Source organism: Helianthus annuus, chromosome 13 (assembly GCF_002127325.2).
Source record: "Helianthus annuus cultivar XRQ/B chromosome 13, HanXRQr2.0-SUNRISE, whole genome shotgun sequence".
In the NCBI taxonomy this organism is placed as follows: Eukaryota; Viridiplantae; Streptophyta; class Magnoliopsida; order Asterales; family Asteraceae; genus Helianthus; species Helianthus annuus.
The window spans coordinates 94,268,150-94,290,425 of NC_035445.2; the positions used below are offsets into that span (position 1 = coordinate 94,268,150).

The 22,276-nt window shown below is 32.6% G+C and overlaps 2 protein-coding genes across 2 annotated transcripts; both read left to right on the top strand.

Annotated features, from left to right (window-relative positions):
- Window positions 1-3,481: 3,481 nt before the first annotated feature.
- LOC110901346 lies at window positions 3,482-4,333 on the top strand. The gene has a single exon (XM_022148178.1). The coding sequence runs from the start codon at window positions 3,482-3,484 to the stop codon at window positions 4,331-4,333; it is 852 nt and encodes a 283-aa protein (XP_022003870.1).
- Window positions 4,334-13,035: 8,702 nt separating this feature from the next.
- LOC110898745 (IQ domain-containing protein IQM2) lies at window positions 13,036-18,077 on the top strand. The gene is made up of 9 exons (XM_022145580.2): window positions 13,036-13,204; window positions 14,223-14,620; window positions 15,149-15,263; window positions 15,591-15,656; window positions 15,779-15,867; window positions 16,296-16,386; window positions 16,484-16,723; window positions 16,805-16,906; window positions 17,344-18,077. Exons 2-9 carry the CDS (start codon window positions 14,250-14,252, stop codon window positions 17,998-18,000), a joined length of 1,731 nt encoding a protein of 576 aa, XP_022001272.1. The 5' UTR covers window positions 13,036-13,204; window positions 14,223-14,249; the 3' UTR covers window positions 18,001-18,077.
- The last annotated feature ends 4,199 nt before the right edge of the window (window positions 18,078-22,276 follow it).

Sequence of the window (22,276 nt, forward strand, 5' to 3'; positions counted from 1 at the left end):
CAAGGGCTAATCAGAAAAATAACAAGGAAGTAATGAAACGAAATGGAATTCGTCCTATGTTCTTGTCTAGACTCAAGAATGTGCAATTGCGTAACTGAGATTAAACACAAAGGCTAGTGTTTAATTCACTCAGTGTTGGCTCTGATACCAACCTGTCACACTCCGATTTCCACGTGTCTCACCGGTGGGCCCGGTGGGGGATTACTGTGACGTAGTTGGCAACAATATAGTCAACCACACAATTATATGAATACACAGCGGAAGCAAAAGGTAAAATATATTACAATCCGAATATAAGTAATATCCAGTATTACAACGGAGAGTAAAATAAAACAGAAACAATAGTTCAACAGACTTTGACATCTAGAGCTCGCGAGACTTGGGTAATGATGTCTGGAGTAGCCAGCCTATTACGTCTAGCACCTGCACTTAACCTTTTTGGAAAATACGTCAGTTTACACTGGTAAATACAACTCAACTGACTCGTTTTGAAAAGAGTTTGTAAATTGATTTGAATGCACTTCGGCAAAACTATCTTTATAACTTGGGACAATTATTTGTATATAATCTTGTATACAGATTTACTTATTTGCCGTCCATCAGTACCGGTTAGAAGAGCCGGTTTAAGTTATCTGACACGCCACCGGTATAATGCCCACAAGGTAGATTCCTTTAGTGGATTACCAGTTTTTACATAATGCATCTGTCAGGTGTACGCCTACACTCCATGCTTAGGTCGTGGCCATTTCGTAAAACGATGCCAAGGATATCCGGGACATGGTCATTTAACCCCAAGGGCCATACATCAAATAATACAAAACAAAGCGGGTTATGTAAATACATTAATCACAATCCGATTTAAATGACTACATACCCGACCAAGCGGTACTTTTATAGTACCGTATCCCAAGCCCGTATAGGGTAAATAAGTTAAGAGTATTTACCTGAGCAAAGTATCAATCAAATACAGCAAATGCAAGTACTTTTACTGGGCTCCTAATCTGGAACGAAGGTTTATAATAACCTATTAAAATCCTAATGGGTCTTTAATTTAGCCTTAGCTTAGACCGGTCAGTTTCAGAGGATAACTATGGTTTAATCGCGTGAAAGGCGAAAACCGGGAATGGAATGTGGTTTGGACCCAACAAGTTTGAAGACTTGTTTTATATGGGTAATATGACCACACTTTGGATTTTGAGGTCAAAACAATAAGTTTTGACCCGTTTCGGCTAGTTTATGTAAACTAGTTACATAAGCCGAACCGTGCGCGCAAAAGGCGTAACGGTTAATCCGTAGGAGTCCTACACAAGTTTCCTAAGTCAGTATGCCTTAAAGAGGTTGTGGTATCAGTTAATGCCCGTAACGAGTTTAAATTCATTTTATGCCCCGTAGGGGTATTTCGGTCATTTTAAAGATTATAAAAGAGGTTTCTGAGTACAGGAAATCCGAGTTTCCCGAATAGTTTATAAAGTTCAAAATACTCTATTTAATATTTAAAACCAGTAGCAACTGGAATCGGGTCAAAAGACCTTGTAGAACTCAAGTTATGGCCGAAAAGGGTATATTTGGTAATTACCGAACTGATGCCATAACCGCAGGTTATGAGCAGGCTAAAAATAATTAAAAATCTTTAAAAATCCCAAAATATTATTTTACATCAGTGTGTAAAAGGTTTGGTGTCGAAATCTGGGTTTAGATAGGCGTTATGCTAATTGCGCTATTTAATTATTAAAGTTTCCGTAATTTGCGCTATTTAACATAACTCCTATTCTGGACCTCGGATTGATGTGAAATTTTAGGAACATGCTTAGAAATCAGTAACCAAGGTTATGGTCCTTTCACGTGTCCGAAATTCTCGTTTTAATTTAAAAAGGGCGTTACGGTCAACTTTTAAGGATTTAACGGAAAGGTGTAAAAGACTCGGACAAACAACGAACCGGTCACAGAGGGTTATACCATCATGTAGCCTGGTCCTAAGAGAGTCCTAAGGCATATCTAAATCATACTTTAACGGGTCAGAACTGAAGTCAAAGCAAAAGTCAAAGTTTTGCGACTTTCGGCTCCGAACCGGGTCAAAACAGTAAATGGTCGGATCAAACAAGCTTAGGCTAGTTAATATACTTATTATCATGTTTTATGAGTGTTAAAACAGGTTACTCACCATCTACATTACTGATTATGCGTAAAATCGCAAAATAGCATTTCTGTTGACTTTTTCTAAGCACGTTTGACTCGACATTCGGACTAGTTAGAGTGGGAATCAGAGGGTGCCCTTTTAGGGGTTTAAATCCCACATGATTACCAACGTATAACTACCTTTGATTCGACAAACCACTGGACCATTTGCGATTTATCGCAAAGTCAATCGTTAGTTACGACGGTATGACTTCTAAGCTAAAACTAAGCGATAACTCAAATAAGAAAGGAGTAGAACACTTACTGAAGTCCTATGCACGAAATGTGACCACTTGAGAGAAGGTTTGAGCTCCAGAAGTGATCCAAGAATGCAGATGAAGGTGTGAACAATGGGTTGCACATCATGGCCTTTATTTAGTCCATTTCTCACCATAAGAAGTTGACACACAACTCTACCACTGACCACAACTCATCAACATGTGTCCCTAATGCTTAGGGATTGTTTAGGGGTCACTTGGAAGGTTTTAAATGCATTTCATGACGTTTAGAAGGCTGAACAGGCAAGTTAAACATTTTTCTGCATCTGTGACTTTCACGCGGCCCGCATTAAGGATCAGGCAACATGGACGCGGGCCGCCTGAATCCTCATGTCAGTAAACGAATCAACAGGTGGCTCGCGGCCCGCATTAAATCATTCATATCTTTAACGCGGCCCGCCTCAGGCCTGTAAATCAAGATTTCCAAATCTTTTGTCATGATTAGCCTGACCTTTCGGTTTTGAAGGGGTAACTTTGCGATTTGGCCCTCGATTATTTACAAATAAGGGCCTCGTGACTTTTACCCGCATTGTTAAGTCCCCGGTTAGTTTAATTACTATCCGAAAAGCCTTAACTTTTATTGTTGACGCTTTTAACCCTTCGCATACGAATTTGATCATAACTTTCTCGTTTTAAAACGGAACTTCGCGAAATTTATATCGTATATTCTAGTGAGCGTATTTTACTGTTACAAAGCCTCGGGTTCGTCAAAGGGTCACTCAGATGTATAAATTAAACATGTTGACACAATTAACCCCTGTAGCTTGAAATCTCTCACTTTCTTCCGCATTTCGCTCCGTACGATCCATGATTCATTCGTTTGAAGGTACGAGTATCATTTAGGGTTACTATACAGTATATTTACCCCTCGTTGACATTTTTAACCCTCGAATTTACATACTTTCAAGGTTTGTCAACTTTAGTCCTTTATTTATTATTTAATGCCACGTGTAAACTTATGACACGTGTCAACACATTATTGGACACAAATTTCGAGGTGTTACATGCAAGGTACTAGTTTTATTAATATGATTTGTGGGTCTCCCGGGAATGGTTTAGAGATTATATTTTGGTTGGATACATGGATTAATGATGAGCCTTTGAAAGATTTATTTCCGAACTTGTTCCGTCTCGAGAATAATAAATGGTGTAAAGTGGTTGAGAGAATTGGGGATGTGGGAATTATACAATGGGATTGGAAATGTTACCCGGCTACGAGTATAGAGGTTTCGGAGCTTGTCAATTGTCATAGAATGATATCGGTGGTTCGTCTAAGTAATAGAAGCGACACTTGGAGATGGAACGTCGGTCATAATTGTTCTTACTCAGTGAAGGAAGCGCGTCTTTGGTTAGCTAGCATGAGCTCGAACGAAGGGAGGTTTGTTTATAAATGGTGTAAGTGGCTCCCAAGCAAATGTAATGTGTTTATGTGGCGAGCTAACTTGGATAGGATCCCAACGGCGTCGGCTCTCATTTGTAGGAACATTCAAGTTGGCAATGGTTTATGTAATCTTTGTGGTGAGGTTGAGGAAACTACGGAGCATCTCTTCACCGGTTGTTTGGTGGCTAATGGTGTTTGGAATGGCATCGTCTCTTGGCTCAAGATCCCTCCCACTTTCGTTTTCACTGTCAAGGATGTTTTAGAGCTTGTTGATCACTTGCAACTTTCGGCTTCCAAGAAAGATTTGGTTTTCGGCATTTTTGTTCTAACTTGTTGGAAGATTTGGGCTACCAGGAACGAGGTTCTGTTCACGCAGGCTAAGGCTAATGTGGCGAAGATTGTGGCGGACGTTAAATCGTTAAGCTTTCTTTGGTTCAATAGTAGGTCGAAGAAGGGTGGGTTAGTTTGGGAAGATTGGTGTAAATTTGTTATAACTTGATGTATTGGTTTTGGGGTTATCTCTAGCTTAGAGATTTCCCGTCTTTGGTTTTAGTGAAGTTCATCTTTCAAAAAAATAAAAATAAAAACTTATATGCAACTTACACTTACATTAAGAGTTCCATGTCTGTAGTTCTTCCAAATCCAATCCCCAATTCACTTATCAAGTACCAAGCCCAATTCCCCACACCAATCTATACTTCCGAACATCAATCAATCTATGGACTAACACTAACCCACCCCTAGACTCACATTTACATGAGCTGAGCTGTATAAACTTTATACAAAACTGTTATATACTTATTAGGCGTATATACGAACATCAATCAATCTATGGACTAACACTAACCCACCCCTAGACTCACATTTACATGAGCCGAGCTGTATAAACTTTATTATACAAAACTGTTATATACTTATTAGGCGTATATACATGTTATTTGTTAGTTTTATATATATATATATATAGGCCGGTTGTTGTACAATTGGCCTTAACGTACGACGCATACGCTGTGAAAATATAACATGCGGCTGGCTTCACAAACCCGGACAACCTATATCATGTGGTTTCATAAACCCGGACACCTATAACATGCACATTCACAAAAATGGGAAAATATAACATGCGGATCATAAACCCGGACACTATATAACATGCGGATCACAACCCCGAACACTACTTCACAAACCCGGACACCCTATAACGTGCGGCTTAACAAAATCGGAAACATATAACATGCGGAATACTCATCGCTTACGCTCGTACGTTAAAGTCAATTGTATTTTACACTTTCTCTCTCTCTCTCTATCTCTCTATCTCTCTCTCTCTCTATATATATATATATAATATATATATATATATAGAGAGAGAGAGAGAGAGAAAGAGAAAGAAGCCAGTTAACGTACAAAATGGCTTAACGTACGCTGCACGCGATTGTTTTTCAACGTGCGATTTTCTAATTCACCATGCGATTTCTGATCAAACACCCCCTCATGCGATTTCATCATCTACCCAACACATGCGATTTCGTCATCTCCACCAAAACGTGCGATTTATAGGATTAGGATAAAATGAAACCTTGTACGAGTTGTGAGTACTTAGAGAACTCGACCTTACGAAAGGTTTTTTCAATTTTTTTTTTACCAAAAATCTTTAAAAAAAATCAACTTTTCCCAAAAAAACTTGTTTTTTTTTTCATTTACGTTAGCCTTAAATGCTGTAAAAGTGATGTCATGCTTATGTAATAAGCTTTTTTACAGCTGCTGTAAGAGGCCGAAAAACACTTTTTTGATTTTTTTAAAAAATTTTTACGGTAGTCCTTTTAAATATTTTAATCTAGGGTGTGAAAAAAATGGGGGCAAAAGTTCTATAAGTCCTCACAACTCGGGAGAGTTTTCCTTTGATCTTGATCCTATATATATAGGGTTAGGTTCATTGTGAACAAACCCCATAATAGTGAATTGTGTGAACTAATCCTAACACTTGATTATCAATTCACAAATGTAGGCCATGATTTATTCACTAAGTTCACAAATACAATAGTGTTCACTTTGAAACCCCACCTTATATATATATGGTGGGGTTCTAGAGTGAACATTAGTGTATTTGTGAACTGAGTGAACAAATTATGTCCATTGATTTACATCATAAAATCGTAAAATACACTAGTGTATTTTTATCATCAAATCCTGATCAAATCTTGCCCGTTGATTTACACTTGTGTATTGATAATCAACAGATATGATTAGTTCACACAGTTTACTATCAAATATGGTTTTTCACAAATAAACCTAACCCTATATATATATATATATATATAATTTTATTTGGAGTAAATTACTTTTTGAGTCCTTGTATTTTAGTGGTTTTAACCACTTGAGTGCAAAATTAAAAAGTTTAACGCCCTGAGTCCCTACCCATTAATTTTATAACGTTTTGAGTCCAATTTTGTTTATTTTATAACGATTTGAGTCCAAAAAATTGGATTCAAAAGGTTAAAATTTGGACCTAAAAGGACTCAAATGGTTAATGAAAATGCTTATAGGGACTCAGGTCGTTAAACTTTTTGCTTTTGGACTCAACTAGTTAAAACCACTAAAACAGAGGGTCTCAAAAAGTAATTTACCCTTTTATTTGTCTACATCACATATAAACAAGTTGAGATCATGTTTCTTGTATAATTTCATTTTACTTGCCAATTAATAATTTAGTACTAACTATACACATCATTATAAATTTATAATAGTATCAACTGATCATAATAATAATGTTCATTAATAATAAAATCGATTGAAAAGGCTCTTAAAGTTTTATATTCATGCGTTATATGTTATAATATTCTTTATGCTTGTTTTCCATCTACTTCTCTTTCCGTACACATCAAAAGACTCACTTTCTTTTATTTTTGTTTCTGATTAAGACTATTTAAAGAATTTAAAGAATAAGACTATTTAAATTTTGGTACACGGGTTGCTAACTATTTTGACTTGCCAATAATAGTTTATTCAAAAGCATGAATTCATTATTCATGTGACACGTAAAGAAATGGCTCAAAATTCAAAAGTGTCCAAAGGTTTAATGGTTCAAATCTCACTTTTTAGATACATTCAAACTTGAAAATGTAAACAAATCAATGCAAACAAACAAACATGTAAACATCTTGTTTTCTTCATTTTTCCAATAGCGTGTGTGTTTTGATATCAACGTTTTTATATGCAAATTATGTGTGAGATATTGTATGAATGTGTTTTTATTATTCAATGTTATGGTAGATACTTATTCATAAGGCCGAAGCACCCCACGGCCCCACTGATTATTCGCTTATAGTGTTAATTTTACCGAAAATACCCGAATTTTCTTGTAGTGTAAAATATTTGATTTTTAAGAGTCTGCCCCCCACCGATTTATATTTTAAGAATCCGGCCCCTACTGAGTTTTCGTTCAAGCTTCACCACTCCTTCTTATTCATTACGTCATGTGTCCTGTATATTAAAGAAAAAAAAATAATTTATAGATAATTTTACAAAAGATAATTTAAACTCGAAAGATAATTATCACTTTCTTAAAATGTTAATTGCATCTAGTAGGATAGTGAATAACTCCTAAACAACTAGTTAATTGCCAAAATATTACATAATCATTTTCAAAATACTAATGGCATGAACCAAAAATCTTAATGAATGTTATATTGTAAAACAAATTAAATTTATTTTCATGTCCTTTAATTAAATATTTGATCATTAAATTTTTTTATAATAATATAATTTATTTATATTATGTTTTTGCTATAGTTAATATCTTGAAGGCTTGGTTTGTCTCTTAAGTCGTTTTCTTTCATTACCACGAGCAATTTAAACCTTAAAGAATTGGGAGGGTCATTAATATTTTGTTTTAAATTGTCATTTTATTTGTAATGGAATGGAATCATACTATAAAACCATAATAAAAACATTACAAAATTGCAAAATAGTTCAAAAACTAGCTAAAAATATAAGAATAACTCATGAAATTTTATAAATCCCTTCGTAAATAACACATAAATATACGAATATATTTAGTACTATGAAAATATCTTTTAGTTATAACCTTGAAATCTCTATTATAGAAATATACAAGAAGATACTTATTATCAAAATTGAAAATATGACTGCTCGGTATGGGGAGCGGCCTAGGGCCGGCGACGCCCCAGCACACCGCCCCCTAGGCCTAGGTCTGTTCCCGTCGTCTCCGGCTTGCCTCCGATGTCCAAGACGGGCCTCTCTCTTCTTCTTTATACACACGCATACACACATACACACACATATATATAGGCTCATCCTTATACCCGCTTACGTAACGAACGTCTTTTGAAGACTACCCTCCTCCACACCCCATAGTCCAACACTTTTACTGTATAAATATACCAAGAAGATACTTATTATGAAAGTTGGAAATATAACACTTTTACTATATGTCTCCGACTCACCGTCTTGATGACTATTGGGTACAGAAGATCAAAAAGAAAAACGTGTCTCTTTCACATTTGACATAGTGGGCCTAGTGGAATGCTTTATAATCTAAAGTCTTCAAAGTTGGTATATCTTGTCTTGTGTTACTGTTATTATTACCCTTCAAATTAGGAGGACATGTCTTTTCACAATAAAAAAGATTGTTGGAAAAGATATAGAAAAAAAGAAATTTGTCATATTTGATGCATGCCCACAAATGATTTTGTGAAAGATTTCTCATCTTATAGTTAAAAAAAAAAAATTATGATTTTGTGTATATTTATGTCAAGTACATGTAACGAACAACTCTAGGTTTTTACAACATGTGCTGGTCCTATTCTATAAGCATAGAATCCTACCGTTAAAAAAATATATATAACGAACAGCTCTTACAAAATATAAGTTCCATCAAGCTTCTATGTTTGAATTTAATATTACAGCTAGAATTTCGACCCGCCGCGCGTTGCGGCGGCGTCGAAAGTTAAAAAAAAACTCAAGTTTATACCATATATTTGACTCGACTTGTTTTCGAAAAAAAAGGTTGCCATCGAATGAAAAAGTGATATATTTAACCCACTCGCTATCGAACACAGTTTACGAACGTAAAAAATAAGTATAAGAACATATTATATTTGATTAGACTTGTTTTAGGAAAAAGTTTGTCAAAATGTGAGTCGTTTACTTTGAAATGTGAATTTAAACTGACATGTACGTCAAAACTGGCATACGCCACACGTTACGGATGCGGCACCTTAGTTATTTATTTATGGCGGCACGTTATGTGATGTGTAAGCCACATGAAAACACGTGTTTCACGGGTAGGGACGAGCTCGGTGTCAACCGATACCGAATCGGTACTGGTACCGAAAATACCGGTTATAGTACTGGTATATGAAGGTAAAAACCGGTAGCGAACCGGTACCAAGAACGCCAAAACTCGGTACCGAATTGGTACTTATGATCTTTCGGTTCGGGAAATTCGGTACTGGCACCCAGTACCATTTGCTCATCTCTAACAACGAGTTTCATATGAACAATATCATTACCATAAAAAAAATTTTTTGTTGATTTTTTTCGGTTATCGATTAGTATTTTTTCTACATTTTTTTTTTCTTCTCAGGGATCCCGTATGCAAGTACCGAAGTATAGAAGTAGTTATGATTATTAATAAAAAATGAAAGTTTCTCTATCTAGACCTCATCCAAGTATATTATATTAATTTTAATTTGGGATTACTTGAGAGTTTACCTATGGCATAAAAGAATAAGAATTTTCTCAAAGTAAAAGTCAAAACTATAACTTGGAATTGACTTCTTCGAGTCGTCCACAATGTCGGTATTGGGGATGTACCTTTCAATGTCCTTTCAACTAATTCTGTAATCTATACTATATAATAAAAGAAACCTGGGACACTTTTCATTCTCTCATTTAGTTGATTAAAATTATTAATAATACTAAATAAATATAAATATGATTTTTCAATCTTATAATACTAAAAAACCGTGCATGATTGTAAATAATAAAAATTAAGAATTTGCTTAATTAAGGGTAAAAAAGATAATGCTAAAAAAACGTGCATGATTGTAAATAATAAAAATTGAGAATTTGCTTAAGCGTAAAAAAGAAAAAATATACCAAAACGTTGGTCTTTTTTTAATCTCAAACTTTAATTTATTGTATTCCTTTTTTTTATTTATAGCACAAAATTGAAACAAAAAAAGTTAATATTTTTAATTTGAGTATACTATTATAAATTCTTTAAAAGATTATATTTATATCTACACTTGTCATTCTCTCATTTTATATGATTTTTCAATCTTATATTAACTAAATAAATAAAGATTAATATTCAATTTTATCCTACTTTAAATATAAAAAAATCTGTTAGTTTAGATTAATATTCAATCTTATCCTACTTTGAATATAAAAAAATCTGTTAGTTTTTTAAAATATATTTTTTAATTATTTGGTATATAAAATCATATTTATTCAACCCATGTAATACACGGGGGTTTTTAAAAATATAATTTTTTTATTATTTGGTAAACAATGTTACATTTATTCAACCCGTGTAATACAATGGTTTTAAAGATATAATTTTTTTTATTATTTGGTATATAATATTACATTTATTCAACCCGTACAATACATATGGTTCTTATAGATATAACTTATTTTATTATTTAATATATAAAATTACATTTCTTTAACCCGTACAATAAAGGAGGCTTTTAAAAAGATAAATATACAAAATTACATTTATTTAATCTGTGTATAGACATGGTTTTTAAAGATATAACTCTTTTTTAGATCTATTCAACACGTGTAATATACGGGGTTTTTAATGATGCAATTTTTTATTATTTGGTAGATTTATTCAACCCGATTATACACGGGTTTTTTAAAGATACGACGTTTTTAGTATTTAGTATACAAAATTACATTTATTTAATCTGTGTAATACACATGGTTTTCAAAGATATAACTTTTTATTATTTGATATATAAAATTACATTTATTTAACCCGTACAATATACGAGGTTCATAAATATATAACTTTTTATTATTTAATATATAAAATTATATTCATTCAACCCGTGTAATACACGGGGTTCTAACCTAGTAACATTATAATAAAACTTGAAATTAAAAAAAATTAAAACTTAAAAAAATAAAATAAAAAATTCTAACAGTATTTACTATTTAGGTTAGGGATATTCATATTAGGAGGGTGAGGTTTTAGAGTGAACAATAGTGTATTTGTGAACTGAGTGAATAAATCCTGACCATTGATTTACATTATCGAATCATAAAATACACCAGTGTATTTTCATTATCAAATCCTGACCATTGATTTACATTTATATATATATTTGTGTATTGATAATCAAGAGCTATGATTAGTTTACTGGATTAGTTTATTAGTGTTCACAATGAATAAGTTATTCACAAATGAACCTAACCTTATTCATATATACCATAAGGAACATGCGTTAGATATAAAAAAAAATACTAAAGAAAACATCATATTCAAAATAAAAATCAGAACATTTTTTATAACATATAAAAGTACATTTGCAACATAACAAAATTGAAATAGTCAAATAGATATGTATTTATTTTCTTTTATTATCTTTACATATACAACCATATAATTAAGAATTAAAACTAAACTTAAATCTTATGAGTTAAAATTTAAAACTACTTGTTGCTCTAAGAGAGCATTCACATCTTATTCTTTATTTTTGTCCATATAATTTAGATATAAAAATCACCATTTTACAAATTTATCTCTTATTTTTCTATACCCTTTCACATCTCATTTTTTTGAATCTCAATAAAAATATATGGTGTTTTTTTCTTAAATATAAAATCCACTTTTTTAAACCATATGGATAAAATATAAGGATTAAAAATGAAATAAAGTTGTGTTTTTAGATACTTTTCTTAAATTTTATGGTTTGAATATGTGAATGCTCTAAAGGCTAGAGGGTACGGAATGGACCCCCTAGGGCTCCATTGTGCCACCTTAGCGCCATCTTAGCCACATTATGCCAAGTCAACCAATAGCGTCCCCTCCTTTAACACCCAAGAAATGTAATAAAGCCCCTAAAAGTTCAATAGCACCCAGTTATTGATTTTAATATTCACATGTCCCCACAAACATCTCGTTATTGCGCTAGCGACCATTCAATAGCGCCCATGGTATGGTATAAGGGCGCTACTGATGAAGAAATTGCTGAGATAGATGAGCAATCACGCCCCATAACCTCTAGCCTAATGTTCTTTTAAATTATGAAAGTTAACTTTTTAACCACAATAATGATAATCAACTTTTCAATATAATCAATTTCTTATCTTATTTTTTATTTAATTATGTCTTTAAACCATTCATCTTTTTATACTATATTATAAATTCTATACAATCTTAAAGGACAAAGTCGGTGGGTTTCCCACTGGCTTTTCCTCCTTGCCCCCCATATTTTCATGATATTGCAATTTTAGCCCCTTAACTTTGTAATCTTTAAAGTTTCATAAAATGGTAAATTTAGTACCTAAACCTTCTACTTTGAATTTTCAAAACCACAGGTCCATAACCTCATCTTTCAAATTTTTCCAGCACCAACCCTCTACTTTGGTTTTCATCCATCACCCCCTAAGCTCTTACATAGTTACGCACCAACCCTCTTCTTTTACATTTCCACCAACACCCCCTCATCTTTTACACATTTCCGCCACCACCCTTATATTTTTACACTGTGTCTTTTATAGACTTTGCTTTTTTACCCCTTGTATTATTACTCCATTTTTACACCCGCCCAACTTTAAAAAAATTGCAATTGTAACCCCTAGACTACAACTCCTACTTTTGCAAATGTCAATGTATTGTGTTTTACGAAATGTCTTAGGCATTGTGTTTTGCACTTTGTATTTTACATTTTTTTTGTAATTGTCTTTTAGACACTGCGTTTTACGAATCGTATTTTGTCTTACTATATGTTTCCAGCGACGGCCAAAATACTAGTTATTATTTAAAGCTGAATACATATAATATTATAACACATAAAATAAAATAAACACAATATGAAATTATCTATCTAAAAAAACTATTTTCATAATAAAATAAGTTCCACAGTTTAGATAACCAATAGAGAGACACGCCTTTGCAAAACAATTATTTTTCATTTTCCACCATGACCCCCTCAAAGTGGCACACACTCACACACACACACACACACTCAGAAACTGCTTGATGCCTTCTATCTATTTAAGCTCTTCTTTGCCATCAACTTTGAAATACAATTTCCTCTGTCATTCATTCTCATAAGATCAAAAAAACTACTGGTATATACAACCAAACCAACCCAATATAATTCATTCCAAGGTATCACCTTTTTCACTTCTCTGATTCTTAAGAATCCATCTTTGCATCTTTTATTTGATCCCCATAAGGTGTTCGATGAAATGCCTCAATGGGTATTTAGAAACTTTTTCAAGATTTTTCATAAAAAAAAAGTTTTGTTTTTCTTCTTCAAGATTTCTTGATGGGTTTACTGAATTTCTTTGGTGATTGAATGTATGTTCTCATTCTTGATTACTTTAAATAGACAATGAGAGTTTCAAGATTTGATTTTTCATTTAAAAAAAGTTTGTTTGATTTTTTTTTTTTTTTTTTTTTTTAAGGATTTCTTGTTTTCTGAGAGTTTCAAGGTTTTTTTTTGAAAGAATTACCTTCATTTCATTCATACTTGCCAAGTTACATCAAGATTTGATTTTTCATTTAAAAAAAGTTTTCTTTTTTCAAGATTTCTTGTTTTCTTGATGTTTTTTCAGGAATTCTTTGGTGTTTGAATGTATGTTTTCATTCTTGATTACTTCAAATAGACAATAAGCATTAATAAGCTTATGTGTTTTTTTTTTAATTTTTTTTTATAATTAGCATAATTTACTTCTTGGTTATTTACTCTATTTACCTTCTTGTTTTATAGTTTTCTTTTGTCAGTTTGGTGATGTCACAGCTCATTACAATTCATCTTGTTTGCTGTTTGTTTTTTGAGTAAATTACGTTTTTGGCCCATGTGGTTATATCACTTTTACATATTAGCCCAAAATAAAATTTTAACATATCTGCCCCCATAGTCTCTATAACTAACTATTTTGACCCCTAAGTCTAACCATTTTGACCCCCTCTATAAATAACCAATTTGGCCCCCATGATCTCCTCTAGACTTAGGGCCAAAATGGTTAGTTATAGAGACCATGGGGGCAGATATGTTAAAAATTCGTATTTTGGGCTAATATAGTAAAAGTGATATAACCACAGGGGCTAAAAACGTAATTTACTCTTGTTTTTATTAGTTGTCACTTTTGGCCACATACATACTAATAATATATTTCAACAGGAAAATCATACCAGATTCTGAACTTGCATGGGGCTATCATTTTCATGCCCATTTGCAGCATATACAGATATAGAACAAGCCCTAAAATCCATCAACTTTGACCAAGATAATGAAGTCAACACTTTGGGATTATCTTGCAGTTTTAAGATCAATGATTCTGACCCATTGGCCATGCAGTTGATGGGGTCTCAAGTAATGAAAAAGATTGATAAATCTGTTAGCTTTAAAGTTGAAAAGACTGAAATGCCCTCTGAATCACCAAGATCTGGTATTGTTTTTGAAGATCTTGAATCAGGTAGTCCCAAACATGAAGCTGCCACAAAGCTGCAAAAAGTTTATAAAAGTTTTAGAACAAGAAGAAAGCTTGCAGATTGTGCAGTTCTTATTGAACAAAGCTGGTATGTGTTTATTTATTATTTTTTTTCAAAATTTTTAAATAAGAGTAAATTACAAAAATCGTCCTTTATGTATGTCACTTATTGCAAACTGTATCCTTTGTCTTCAATAATTACAGAAAACGTACTCGATGTTTGCAAACCCTTGCAAGTTATGTCCTTTAGCTTAACTCAGTTAAATTTTTGTGGTTAAATCTGACCAAATGGACCCCACGTGAGGGTATTTTCGTCATTTTATTCTCATGTGGGGTCTATTTGGTCAGATTTAACCACAAAATACCCTCATGTGGGGTCCATTTGGTCAGATTTAACCACAAAAATTAGCTGAGATAGGGCTAAAAAACATAATTTGCAAGGGTTTGCAAACATTGAGTACGTTTTCTGTAATTATTGAAGACAAAGGACACAGTTTGCAATAAGTGACATACATAAAGGACGATTTTTGTAATTTACTCTTTAAATAATTTAATTGCTGAAATCATGCAGGTTGTAGTGTTTCTGAATTATTTGTATTTTAATGCATTTTTGTAGGTGGAAGCTGTTAGATTTTGCGGAACTTAAAAGAAGTTCGATATCATTTTTCGATCTTGATAAACAAGAAACTGCGATTTCGCGTTGGTCCAGAGCAAGAACAAGGGCTGCCAAGGTAAATATACAAACTTTATATCAAAAAGAGTAAAATGTCGTTTTCGTCCCTGAGGTTTGACTACTTTTGCGACTTTCTTCCCTGAGGTGGCATTTTCATCCAAAAAGTTTGATATCTTGCCACCCTGAGGGCCAAATTTCGAGGGACGACAGTCGCAATAAATTGCCAGACTCAAGGATGAAAACGGCAATAAAACACAAACCTGAGGGACTCAACTCAAATGCACAAAAAGTCATTTTCGATGGAACAAACAAAAATCACTAAACCTCAGGGACGATTTTGGCATTTTACTCAATAAAAAATTGAATAATTTCTTGATTTTTTTAGGTTGGAAAAGGCTTATCAAAGAATGGTAAAGCACAAAAGCTTGCCTTGCAACATTGGCTTGAGGCAGTAAGTTCTCCTAAAGTCATTACATTTAATATTTTTTTTTTTTTTTTTTTTTTTTTTTTTTTTTTTTACAATTTGAGTGATATGATTATTATATATTAATTTGAACTGATTTTATAAAACAGATTGATCCGAGACATCGTTACGGGCATAATCTTCACTTCTATTATGGAAAATGGTTGGATTCTCAAAGCAAAGAACCCTTCTTCTACTGGTAAATACATTGTATTAATATACACAGTTCTCGTATTATATTAATAGGGGAAGGTTCAAATGAAAACCATTAGTTAACGCGAAAACTCGAAAACTAACTAAAAAAAGCCTAAAAAACATACCAATTTTTTTACCGATTTTCACTATTTTATGTATATAAAAAAAATTTCGATTTTTTTTTTGTAGTGCAGTGTATGTGTACTACACATGTGCACTACGAATTTTTGTTTAAAGTTTTTTAATATACAAAACTAGTGATTTTTAATAAAAAAATTGTAAAAAAAAATTGGTGTGTTTTTTAGGCAATTTTTTAGTTAGTTTTCGAGTTTTCGCGTTAAAAGTGGTTTTCATTTGAACCATCCCCTATATTAATATACGTAGTTCCCGTATATAACCGAATCTAATATAGTATATTTTATAAAAACTCAGGCTGGATATAGGAGAAGGGAAAGAAGTGAATCTCGTTGACAAATGTCCGCGATCAAAGCTTCAACAACAATGCATTAAGTATCTCGGACCCGTATGTCACTTTTCATCTACGAAAGTTTTGTTTTCGTTAATCGTTAAACACGAAGAACGAATGCTTACCGTTTTATTTATTTATTTATTTTTAACAGATGGAGAGGAAGGAATACGAGGTTGTAATAGAGGACGGAAAGCTTTTATATAAACAAACCGGCGAATACATAGACACAACCGGATCATCCAAGGGTTCTAAATGGATCTTTGTTTTAAGTACATCTAGAACTTTATATGTTGGAATAAAAAAGAAAGGTTTATTTCAACATTCGAGTTTTTTAGCTGGTGGTGCGACGTTAGCAGCTGGGAGACTAGTTTCCGAGAAAGGCGTTTTAAAGGTAATAATAATTTCGTAACGATATATAAACTCTTTATGGAAATTTACGCTGATCTTGTTCCGGTTTGTGGCTATTTAACAGGCAATCTGGCCTCACAGCGGTCATTATCGTCCAACACAAGAAAATTTTCAAGATTTCGTTTCGTTTCTTCAAGACAACGATGTGGATACTACTTATGTCAAGGTAAAAAACAGATATTTAAAGTTTTTGAGCTTTCTTTAGAGTAAAGTACACGGATGGTCCCTCCGTCCCTGTGGTTTACCAAAATTTTGGATTTGGTCCCCAGATTTCGAAAAGTACACGGGTGGTCCCTGTGATTTGCAGTTTGTAACACATTTAGTCCCGAGCTAACAAATCTAAAGGTTTTAGCATATCCAAGTTAGGGGCTAACTGCGTTACAAAATGCGAACCACAGGGACCATTCATGTACTTTTCGAAAACGCTAGGGACTAAACGCGTTACAAAGTGACAACCACAGGGACCATCTATGTACTTTTGAAAAGCTAGGGACTAAATCCAAAATTTTGATAAACCACAGGGACTATCTGTGTACTTTACTCCTTTATTTTTTAGTAAATAATAATGCTGATTAATTCTATGTTTTTTTTTTCATTAATTAGATGGATGCAGATGAAGATGATAATGAATCTTTTAACAAGCAGGGTACTAGCCTTCATATAAGAACTCACTCTTCCGAAGACGACGTGTGCGAAAAGGAGCACGCAGATACAGAAGACGCGTGCGTAGAGGATCACGCCTCACAAATGACGATCATCATGAAGCAAATTACTCCTTATTTACCTACGGAATCACCAAAGAAATCGAGACTATCTCGATCATCCAGTAGGAAATTAACAAACTTCAAAACCGAAGATCAAGCCGATGAAGCGAAGGACCCAGTCGGGTCCCACCCGATTCACGCCACGTCAGCACATGACATGTCGGACGATGAAGTCGAGCCACGTGTAGAGAATAACACGGTCCCGAAAAAATCGATCTTACAACGGATTGGTTCACATAAAGGAACGAAATCGTTTCAACTGGGACGACAGCTGTCGAGCAAATGGAGTACGGGAGCTGGGCCCCGCATCGGTTGTTTACGAGACTACCCAACCGAGCTGCAGTCGCATGCATTGGAGCAAGCGAATTTATCTCCGAAAAGTGCTCCTTGCAATCATAAGTATAATTCTAATAAAACTTTTTTTTCAAGAAATTGTGGACCTTATAGAACAAGATCTGGGCCAAGTCAAATAGGTGAATTTACAAACATTTTTTGATTTTTTAGGGTGAATATGAAATTGACATAGGAAATTTTATTCATTCTTTTTGAAGTTAAGATGATCAAACATCTATACAACTTAGTTTTTTTTTTTTTTTTTCATACATGTAGTGAAAGAAAATTGTAGATGTTACATGTGTATTCAATATTCATTAATAATCACTTTATTTTATAGTTGAATAATAAATAATAAAATGGCAAAATGTTCATTAAATTTGTTTGACCTTGCCAACATGTTACATGTACTTTTGGACCGTACACTCTCTCATAAATACTTGTTACTATAATATTTATATCTTCAAACGCGTAAATGCAGAAGATTTGCTGGAAGATTGATATGATATTTGATTGTTTTTTAATTAAAAAGGGATGACTTTGACTCTTGGTTAGTCAAAGTATCAAATATCAATGCTTTGCTTTTGAGTTTACTTGGATTTTATGGGGAAATGGAGGTCATTTGCTTGTTGAAACCGTGTAAGAAAAGTAACATTATTTTTAAAGGTACACACCTCCATCCCAAAAGGCAAAAGATCAACAAATAACACACCTTCAACCCGAACGAGCAGAAGACAAGCAAGATAATTACAAACCTTCGACCCGAACGGGCAGAAGACACGCAAGATAATTACAACATGTACAAAGGATATTTACACCATTCCTCTCATCTAATAGAATTATACGAAAACCTATTTTTTAACCACCCAAACCCTTTAGATTTAACCCCTCTTAAGATATCGGGCCACGCCTAAAGTTTTGAAAAACCACCTCATTTCTTCCCTTCCAAATGCACTAACATGTTATTATAATGATACCTTTAATATTCTTCTTAGCTTTTTCCCTGATTGCAAAAAAAATGTGAGCTTCCATAAGGTCTTTATAAATAAAAAACGTTCGGGTTTGTATATTAGTACTATTAGAATTGCAAGATGGTTTATATATATATATATATATGTAGAGGATCCTGTAAAAAGTGCTCTGAGAAGTGTGAGAAGTGTATTATAACAATATATATAATACTATATAACACCATATAAACACCGTATAACAATATGTAACACCATATAATACCATATAACACTATGTAACACTATATATCATTATATAACAAATATAACACTATAGTTTGTCTGATAGAATGTCTATGATAGATGTATAGTGTTATATTTGTTATATAATTTTTATATAGTGTTACATAGTGTTATATGGTATTATATGGTGTTACATATTGTTATACGGTGTTTATATGGTGTTACATAGTATTATATATAGTGTTATAATACACTTCTCACACTTTAGGCCCTTTTTACACTATCCTTACCATATATATATATATATATATATATATATAGATATATAGGGTAGGGTTCATTAGGAAACAATGATTTATTTGTGAACAAAATGAACTTATCCTGACCATTGATTTTGTAGATCTAGATTTTTTCTTAAATGACAAGATTGTAATTATCTTTTGTAACTTACATGTATTTTAATAGAGACAAAGGTATAATTGTATATTTTTATCTTCATTAAGTTAATTAATTTTTTCTCTCTCCTGATTTCTCTTTCCAATTAAAAGAATATTTAATTACATTCTCTATATTTTTTTTTCTCTCACATATTACCTAACTTAATATTTCATAATTTTAAAAAAATACACACATTATCAAATATTATTCCATCTAGAACACAATTAAAAATATTTAATTACATTCTCCATACATATATGTATTAGACCAATGTTTGATGAAAAGATGTATAAGTCTGGTATATATCGACATGTATACACTATGTAGTTGAATAATACACAGGTGTATATGTCTGGTATATACCGACCCGTATACACAAACGTACTTGAATAATACACAAGTGTATAAATCTGGTTTATACTGACCCGTGAAAACAAGATGTAATAATACACAAGTGTATAAGTCTTGTATATACTGACTTGTATACACATATGTTAAAAATCATAATTTAGTTAGGTTTAATATTTAATTTAAAAGGAACATAACAGTTTATTTAAAAAAAAAACATTAGCCCTTCAATCTCTTATAATTAAAATAATAGAGAAATAATTATAAATGAGAGAGAGAGAGAGAGAGAGAGAGAGAGAGAGAGAGAAAGAGAGAGAGTTAAGAGAGGAGAAAATTAAGGGATTTTTATTAAAAGTACTTGGCTAATGTCAATCTTACTCTTTTAATCTAAAAAATGATCAATGGCCAAGATTAGTTCACTCAGTTCACTCTCAAGAAGTTGTTCACTCATGATCTTAATCATATATATATATATATATATATATATATATATATATATATATATTATTACTTTTAAAATACAACGTTTTCCTACATTGCAAATACACCGTTGAGACACGATTATTAGTGTCTACGCCCGACAGGGGCGGACCCACATTAAGCGGAATGGGGTCCCCGAACCCCAATCTTTTTATATAAAGTAGTAGAAACGGTATATAAAATTTTCTATGGACCCCATAAAATAATTTAGTTGGACCCCATAACAATAGGAGTGAGCTGGTGCATTGGTAAAACCCCTTGTTTTCACCCAAAAGGTCCTGGGTTCAATACCTGTTTCTTTCATTTTTTGTGTTTTTTTTAAACTTGACTTTAAATGAAACTTGTAGTTTAGTTATGATATTGTTTTCTATTATGTTTCTCGACCCGACCCGAACAACGACCGATCCAAAAAAATTGAACACCGAAAAAATGGAACCCGATTGTCTAAAAATCCTGGGTCCGCCACTGACGTCCAAACCCGTCAAAGTTTCAAAAACTTTTTATTCTAAACCGAGTTGGGTCAAATGTGATATATTTATACTTTTATTTATATATGCTTTCGTGTTTTTACGTTCGTGCTTACAAGGACATGACATGTTTCTTGATTTCAAATATACCATTGCGACATGATTTTTTATCTACGTTTCAATCGCTTTCATTTTCTTAACATTCATTTTCACGACGACATAACTCTTTTTGTGAATTCAGTGCATACCGTTGACGTGCTTTTTAACCTACTTTTAGTGTTCATAACAGAACTGCCGCATCGCGTGGTATATTTCACTAGTTACAAGACATATATGACGATACAATTACACAAAATTACGTACAATAAACTTGGATTCCATAAAATTAATCGTTAAATATACAGATATCGCATTTATAAACACAAAAGAGAATATATAAAAGAATAGCATGTGTAGGTGATAGTGTAACAGTAAGTATGCATGAAATATAACAAAGATTCATGAGATCCCTATATTCTTGGCCCTAGGTTTTGGTACACTAGTATAATGAAGTTGGTTAATCATAGATTAATGCAAATGGCAGTTCTACTTGTACTCCTTGGGAGAACTGCATCTTCAAGGCCCCAGATTTCCTTTGAGAAATGGAACAATGTGACTACATGTGGTTGAGATGCAATCTTAAGGATTTACATAAATTTGTATAGAGATCTTAATGCTTTCACATTGGTGATTTAATCAAGAAATTTGATTCCCACTTGCATTTATTTGTTTATGTTAAAAAGATTTCACTAATTGTTTATCTAATTAGTTAATCTACCTGATCACAACTTTTTGCACAACCTTTTGATCCTTAAGCACACTACTAAATTATTATCTTTATATGTAAAGAATTTGAAAATTTTAGATTTGTGTAATGATGTAAGGGAAATTGAGATAAAAATTATGTTATAAGTCAAAAATAAAAAAAAAAATTGTTGATTTTGGTAGTATTAGTGTTAATAATAAAAATTCTAATTTTTACTAGCAACTTTTAGATTTTCAAGGTAAATATGTATCCTATAAGATTTGAACTCACAACTTTTAATCCTTAAGCACACTACTTAACTACCAAGACATCCATTGATTTTCTTAATGATAATAACAATTTTATTCTTATTAGAATAATTAAAAAGCTAGAAAAAAATAAAATAAAAATAAATTAAATGTCTTGTTACTTGTTACCCATTGTTCAAGTCCTGTATTGTAGTAACGATAACGATGAATTTAGCATGTACCACACATATAAAACGTGTCAAATATAACATATTTATGTTAGTCCCCTATTATAGTAACGATAACGGTGATTTTAGCATGTGACACAACAATAAAACGTGTCGAATATACTACATTTTGATATATACATATAAACACACGCGCTAATATATAATACAAAACACATCATTAAGTTTCAGAAGGTGTAGAATACAACACTTTTGAATTAATATTTGAAGTAAAAATGTCAACCAACTAAACA